Consider the following 8,218-nt stretch of genomic DNA (forward strand, 5'->3'; position numbering starts at 1 on the left):
CATTTAAATAAATTAATCAGGAAATATGTGCACGAGATCACTTTCATAGATCAAAAATTTGGTCTGAGTTTATAACATCATTTGATTTCTGATCTGACATGGTTTATATTCCAGATATCTCAGTTTACATAGTTGGGAAGGTCTTAAATGTAAGAAAAAGTAAAAATTGGAATTTATAGCTATTTATATTGCTATGAGGTTTTATATTCAGCTGCTTATATACAATGTAGATTTTTTCTTTATTTTTCCATGTAGTAATTAACTGAAGTGTCCTGCAAGCTCTCCTGGTACAGAGGAAATTCCCTGTGGATGCTTACGTTATCATGCAGTAGTTCTAAAATACATATTCAAAACAATGCTCAGTGTCTTTTCTGTGTGGGAGAATGGGGGAAATGTTATATTCAAAATGTGCAAATGCTAATAGCAAGGGAGAAGTGGAGAAAAGTTTTCCAAAAATTTGCTCTTGTTGTAACATGCTTATTTTAATAAAGTAATTATGACATTATCATCCCTCCCTTGCCATAACATTTCTCCCTCGAAGTCTACCAGCCCATGTTTCCTGGCTCTCATGAGAATCCCAACAACCTTATCTGAAATACGAACGTATCTCTCGAAGAGTTCCCCAAAAGTGACTTGGATCTTGCCGTCGGGCCGTGGCTTAGCCATTGATTCGATGATGAAGCACATGTCCCTGATCTCCCGGTGGATGTGTGCCTCGGCTCTCTTGGCTCTTTCGGCAGTTTTGGTTCCTTCCTTTGGACGACCGTAGCCTTCATCTCCTTTGTGCAGGCGTGTGGACATGGCCAGCTCTTGGTCGAATTCCTCACTGAAGGGGTTCAGCTTCTGCGTTATGATGTGCTGGTCTGCCCATTCTTGCCATCTGTCCTTCAGGCTGTTGACGGGGCTGTATTTCCTGTGGGCTTTGGTGCGTGCGTCTTCGCTAAGCCTGCTTGCGCTGAAAGAAAGGAAAAGGGCATTTGAGCTTTGTGTTTCATCATTTGATTACCTGCTTCTACTACTAATCTCTTCTGTTAACGTGGTTACCACGTTTTTCCAGACGAGGAGCTCACCACCAGGTGGCACAAGTTCACTGCTGCTGAATTAGTTCTTTGGGGGCTTTTAGTCCATGTTCCTAGTTTGCATTCAAAAGCGAATTTGGTGATCACAGCTTGGTCTCATCTATGGTACCATTCTCCAGCCTACATTTGAGCCCGTTTTGACAAATTTTTGCCCAGAATGACTTACTATTTCACCCCCCTACAGCATTACATTGGTGATTACCTGCATTTTCTATACTTTTGGTCAGACATGCAGCTCCCTGATTCTGCCTGTCTGAAACCTGCCTGTCCCCTGATGTTACAGATGACAATAACTGTGACTGGGTCCTCAGCTATCCTTGGCTGAAAAGCAGAGGGTAGTGTCTATAAAAAAATCTGTCCCCCGTGATAGACATCGGTGTTTAAAACAACAACAAAACTCTAAGAGTGCAGTATCTCTGCCTACGCTATGTATTTGAAGTATGGTTCTGAACAAGTACTGAAGTCCAAAATTCACATTCCCACTGGCAGGGTACAAGCCTGAAAGAAATTTAGGTCTACTGAGATTTGCGTCAAACTCAAAGCATGAGGAAAGACCTTCAGAGGTCTTACAGATTTTGTGTGTGCGTGCAACATCATACTGCTGGATGACTCCAGGCACACAAATTGATGCTCTTTCCTCTAGTGGCTAATCTCATGTGTTGTGGGGGAGCTATGGATAGTCTGAGCTGGTCTCTGTGCTATCCACATCCTGTCATTGTGTCTGTACAGAGCTGAGCTAGGGAGTATGTTGTGCTGTGGCTGTGCCAAAGTGATTTGTTTTCTAATTTTTTACTCCCCAGAAGGCTGCTCTGAAACCTGCCCAGTAACGTCAGCTGAATATTAACAGTAACACCAGAGAACAAAATACAGTTAGTAAAACAGTACAGAGGACTGCAGACATGCAGAAAATTTTGTTTCCCGGCTGTTGGGGCATTCTTTGTTTTTTTATTAAGCTTGTTGAAGGAGAGAATAGGAATGATGGAGATGTCCCCAGTTCAGGACTGTGCACCAGAAGGATGCTGGTACTGAGCAGCACTATAGTGCTGGAGCAAGAAGTGCAGACACCCTGTGCCAGGGATAAAAGGAGTAGGAGAACAGGACCACTCTTTTAGCTGTGGATTGGCCATTAGCTTGGCTTAGCTATATTGAGAAACTATTAAAAAAGCTCCAAAATACTCTGCCCCATCAATATGGAGAAAAGCATCAGAAGAATTGAGCACATAGTGTTGCCAAGTAAAGGCACCTTTCTTCTGTGATGTGACTGCAGAACCTCCTGAGAGAAGGCAGCGTGTATGTACCTGTGCTTTTGCGTGAGTAAGTATTGACAAGAAAGCATTGAAATATATCAGTGGGGTAAAGCTAGACAGTTTTGTTCCCTAACAATAAATCAAATCATCCTGTATATAAGCTGTAGTCATACAGAGGAAGGGAAAGCTGTGATCCTTTGCCACTTGCCCTGAATTGTGGCTTCATTGCCCAGAGGAACTGCGGACACAGGGTTTGGTTACAAAGAATAATTTGTCTCCTGAAACCTGTGGATCTCCCAAAAGCCATAGAAACCCTGTGCCAGTGAGGTCCTAGCTCTAGCTGAAGCTCAGATTGATTGCTTCCCCAGCTCTTCATGTGTCAGTGAAGGGGCAAAAAATCACCCTAAGAGAATTAAAACTGCCTAGAAGTGATACCAACAGTCTCAGTGGAGCTGATGAGCACATCCCATCATGGAGGGCTCATCCCTCAGCCAGCTGCTCTCCCTTCTTTCCAAGGGCCTTGATCCCTGAGAAAGTCCTGGAGATTCAGCTCCCCAGGCTGAGGCCAAAGCTGGTGAGTGAGATAGCATAACTCTGTAAAGGCTTTGTTACCTCTTTTTATTTAAGTCAATTAAGTATCCTTTTCCTAGTGAAACTTGTAATTCTCTTTTCTAGCTGAGTACTAGTATCACCTTTCTTATCCTAATCATTTTCTCAGTGCTTGAGAAAGATACCATTTTATCTATCCTTTTGTTTTTATCATGCCCTGTGTGGGTTTGGAAAAACCCTACTGTTACTGCCTTTTTTTAAAAAAAAAAAAAAATTTATCTTTAACCATTTCTGATGGCCAAAGTGCAATTTTCCCCATTGCTTAGCTTAATGACAAGTTAACACAGTAAACTGTATACAGGTAGAAGCATTTTTTTATGTTTGTACAGTGCCTACACAATGGATTGTGGATCCAAAATGAAGGTTGTGAGTGTCAACTCACTGTAAGAAGTGCTGTACATGTTGCAATCAAATAAGTTAACCCGTTAACCAGAATGATCACCCTAAATGCCTTCTGAACTTCTAAGAAGACAATGTCCATGTTCCCTATGATCCTTTCTGTAGGGGGAAAGTATGGATCCTTTTTTTAATGTTTTGAGTTTCATCGCACTCATAGTTCCTGAGCAGGAATGAAGTAGTATTTCCTAGGCCAGTAGGCGTTAATGTGCCTTCCGCAAAGGAAGCAACCTTATTCCAGTAAATATTGCAGCTGCAAATGATGAAGGTGCTGATGCGAGGCAAAAAAAAAAAAAACCAACTGGTACTGATGTTTTTTTTTCCTGGAATATATAGAGGAAAATGGGAGATTTGCTCCAGTAACTATGTACTTCTAGCCTTTTCGAAGATGATTAAGCCACACTAACAGGTTCATAAAAGTAGCAGGCTGTACTAGCTTGTACAATAATGTACTCTGAGGCTATAAAATAAATTTTAAAAAATGAGTAGATAAAAAATCCAGTCCTGATAACAGCACTGAAGAGCAGAAAATGACTTTTGTGTCAGATTTCAGTGGAAGAGAGAGCTGTAAGTAACAGAGGGTGTCGTTTCAATCATTTGTCCCTCAGTAAATATGGCTGGTCGTTCTTTTTTGTGTAGCAGCACTAAAATTAGATCTATGTGGAAAATATATGTAAAGTTTAACAGAAAGATAGCTACTTTGTTTCTACTATGGCATTTTAAAGTAAGCAAATTGTTTTAATTGAAGTTATTGACAGATAATATCTGCTGCGAGTGTATCCTCTTTCCTCATTGTAGGTGTGAAATCTTTGGTTTGAGGTCCTGACTTCTGTGAAAGGACAGTGCACACGGTCTCTCCCAAAAGCAGGGGCCAAAAACTTTCAAGCTCCACATTACCGGAGAGCATTTTTGGTTATTAAGCATTTGCTCCTTGCAGGGGATGACTGGTCAGCTGTACAGCACAGCATCGTTCTCATCCCCGATCTGAATAGTTAGAATACCTGTGTGTTCGGATACCTGTGCTGGAAAGTACCATGTGGTTGGAATCCATGACTCTGTATGGCATAGTCTTATGGGGGTCATGGTAAACACTCGTTAGTAGTGAGGTATAAAACCTGAGCAGTGGGAACGCTGCAGCCTGCCTGCCTGTCTGCAGAGGGATGACAAGTGTTTTGGCATTTTCATCAGTGCTAGTCCCAGTTTTTCATTTCTGAAATGGCGATTAGGATACGGCATGAACGTACTGGCCCTGATCCTCCGATTCCTGCTGCTTCGCTCGTCCTTTACACATGGGCTAATTGAGTGGGTGAAAACCCTGTGTTCTTGTCTCACGTTGCCTCCTGCTCAGCTCACGCTCGCGTCACGTGCGTGTGGGTGATGGATGCAGAGTAGAAGCAGTGGAGACTCAAACTCTTTTTTACTGACAAAAGAGTGAAGAATGAGTTTGGCATCTGCCCATTGGCAAGTCTGGCCACAGCCCGATTGTTTGTAGCTGTTTTCTGGATAGGTGGTTCTGCTGGAGATCTCTGGGAAAGGAAATGAGAATTTCTACCAGCCTCTGCTGTTCCTCTCCTCTTCTGGGAGACTTCCCAAGGACTGCACGGCTACGGCTGTACTCTACTTGTTTGCTACCTGGGCTCCAAATTTAGTATGTGCCTGCTGTTGTGTAGTAATCTTCAAACACGAGCCTCTTACTGAAAGAACTATTACTCAAAACCATCTGATAATATGAATTTGCTACTTAATTCAAAATTTTAAGTAGAACCTGTAATAACTCCATCGGTAAGTAACAGAGTCTGCTTCCTTTTTCTTTACACCATTTACAGGCATAAAGAAGTCTGTATGTCAGGAACTTCTACTTGCACAACATATGCAATGAAGATACTTCCCCCTCCCTGCCCCTTATGGTATTGAACCCAAAGAGAGACCTCGAATTTGAAGAATCTATTGATGATTCGAATGCTTTTTTTTGTCAAATGATTTATAACATATAGCAGGGTTCAAATCAATCCTGCAGATGTTGAGGCAGGCTGGATGCTTTCTAATGCATATTTGGGGTCCCAACTCCTGTGAAAGTTTCCACTCTGACTTGATGAATTCCAAATCCATGGAAAGCTTCCAAAGAGAAGCAGCAAACTCAGCTTTTGCGAAGATGTACTTTAATTCCTGCAATGTCTATTTTGGACAGTGTCTGCAAATTACTCCTGAGAATATTTACAATTTTTGCTAAGCAAAATAATTAATAAGTATTTGGAAATATTATTTGTCAAGTATATTGCTTTGGACTTCACATTTGCTGAAATAAATGAATAGCTGTGGGCTTTTGATGAAGTAAAAATTGTATTCTGAAATATGGACTAAAGTATTAAGCAGTAAGTAGTGATTTTGATGAACCAGTAAATCCAGTGTGAAAATTGAATATAACTAACATTTCCCAAGTATAACTTCATGTGTCTATTATGTATATAGCACATAAAACCCATGTCTGTAGTCAAATGTTGTTGACTAACTACTTAAGCACAGAGAGATATGTGAAGGGTTTCCTGGATTGTATTTTTTTAAAAATTTTATTCAAGAGTAATTGTTTCTCTTTGACCATTTCCTACCATTTTCCACCCCTCATCTTCCTCATGGAAACCTGTACCTCTCGCAAGGTCTGATGATCATTTGTGATAATGTAATAAAGATGTTTTACTTACAAAGATGGCACAGGTCGTTTAATCCTCACAGCTGTCACCTCTCGGTCACTATCGTCTTGCTCGAGTTTGTCCTCTGCTTCCCCATAGCCACTGTCCTCTGCATCCAGGCTGTCATCATGACACTTCAGCAGCAGTTCTTCCTTAGTCCCCTCTTTGTCCTCTTGTTCCACCTGTTTCCAACCCTTCGTCAGCTCTGAGACCACATTTGAACACTTTCTCCTTATGGTTGGAGACAATTTGCCACTAAGAATTTTGTCAATATCACTTGATTCTTCTTTGAGCTTGGTCATCTCTGAGCTACTATTGCTGCTCTCATATCTTTCACTGAGGAGGCTAACATCACCTCCTCGTTCGTAGGCTTTGCTTACAACTGTTTTGGTCACCTCTTTACTTTTAATGTTGAACTTTTTGAGGGCTTCATCTGATTCCCTTGAATTTTTTTCAGCGTCTCTTATTGTCACTGATTCCTTTGCCGAGGATTTGTCATCATCTTTTCCTTGGTCCCTCTTGACAGATAAAATTGGGCTTTTTTCAAATAGTCTTTCTTGTACAGGCTGATCTGGTGAGTCTTCTGCATGGGGGACCCATCCAGAGGGCTCCTGGGCCTGCTTTACGTGGTGGTCAGACGCCCACTGCTGCCAGCCTCGCGCCAAGCTGAAGACTAGGCTGGCCATTCGGATCTTGTGGACAGCCCTTTTTGCAGGAGTAGCGCTTGACTTTTCTTCAGGAGCCATGTTGCTGTCTGCTGCCATGCTGGCTCTTCCTCTTCTTATGCTAAGCACCTTCTGAATGAGCTTCCTGAAGTGAATAATGTCCCCTGAAGAGAGCCACAGAGATTTAAATAGAAGTGGGAGCGGTTTGCACCCATGGAAAATATGTGAAACACTTCTCACGAAGATATAGTATCCTCGCTCTTACGGAGGTCTTTTTTTAAAACTCAGGATTGTATTTCATCACAGCAGATGAATGATGCATGATGTAAACAGGGTGACACAGACCTGCACTGGAAATAGTGGGAAATTAACAGCTTCTTTAGTCCCTCTTCCCTGCGACTGCTCAGTTCTCAATTTGTTGGCAAGGGTCTTGTTCTTCTGGAAGTGCAGAAATTGCATTAAAGATACTGAACAGAATGTCTGAAACTGCTAAATGTGACGTGCAGTCACTTGCTGACAACTTTGGCCAGGGTAGAGACCTCTCGTCACCACAAGTAAACAGTGGCCCTCATCATGGAGCGCAAAGCCCGAGGCAGACTATGAATGAGAAATTTGTAGATGCATTTTCTGAAAAGATGCTAGGTGATTTCTTCTTGTTGCTCATATGTCCAAGAAAGTCCAGGTTTGTTAATTTTTTAAAAGGTATTTATGTGCTCTGTTCCCAGTCATTATCTATTAATGTCCGTCTATTTAGAACGTACCTTCAGGGGGGTCTGGGAACACTATCGTGTTTGGTGTCAGTGCTAAGGGAATCACTCTCTCTAGTCTAAGGACTTATATAGTAAGTCTGACTTGATCAGATGGATGAATGATTTCCTAGTTTTAGGACTTTGAAAAAATAAAGTATAGCCTATTTAATTCTGGACTGCTTTTCAAGAAATTTGTATATAAAACTTAGTGTTTACTTGTACATTATTTACAGCATAATTACGTTTAGTGTGTACAATATAGAAAAAAATAAACTTTCCCAGGAAATTTGATGATTTCTTCATTCCAGAGGACTTCCTGGACTATGTTCATATTAGAATTTGTAAAATTGTTTAGTGAATAGATACATCAATTGTTACACGATAATAAACAGACATTTTCTGAGATGATGGAGTCCTGTGGTATCTTATTTCTTGGTATAATGTTTCCTAAATAGGAACAGAAAATGGCATTGCTTTTTCCATCTGTCATACCTTGCAGCTTACAGGATGACCTGCAGCACTTGCCATGTGGCACTCTGAGGCACACTGTGCTTCAAGGAATTCTGTTGGCTTCAGTGGTGTTACACCAGAGATAAATATGGACTCTTGGTACTCTGCTGTTTTCTCTCTATTAAAGGCTGGGCTGTTTGAAGTAGGTTAGATCATATCTAGCTCTTGTTTAATAATATAAGACTGTATCATGCCTTTGACTTCTAGGCAGAATTCCTCATTAATCTATGGGGTCATTTCCTCTTCAAAACTGATGACATAGTGTAAGTTATTGTT

The 8,218-nt window shown here is 41.2% G+C and overlaps 1 protein-coding gene across 1 annotated transcript; it reads right to left on the reverse strand.

The window, feature by feature from the left end:
• Positions 1-477: 477 nt before the first annotated feature.
• On the reverse strand, positions 478-7,960 carry ABRA (actin binding Rho activating protein). Its single transcript, XM_009990350.2, has 3 exons — positions 7,926-7,960; positions 6,031-6,858; positions 478-955 (listed from the first exon to the last, which is right to left on the reverse strand). Exons 1-3 carry the CDS (start codon positions 7,958-7,960, stop codon positions 478-480), a joined length of 1,341 nt encoding a protein of 446 aa, XP_009988652.2.
• Positions 7,961-8,218: the final 258 nt, after the last annotated feature.

Source organism: Tauraco erythrolophus, chromosome 3, assembly GCF_009769465.1.
Source record: "Tauraco erythrolophus isolate bTauEry1 chromosome 3, bTauEry1.pri, whole genome shotgun sequence".
NCBI lineage: Eukaryota > Metazoa > Chordata > Aves > Musophagiformes > Musophagidae > Tauraco > Tauraco erythrolophus.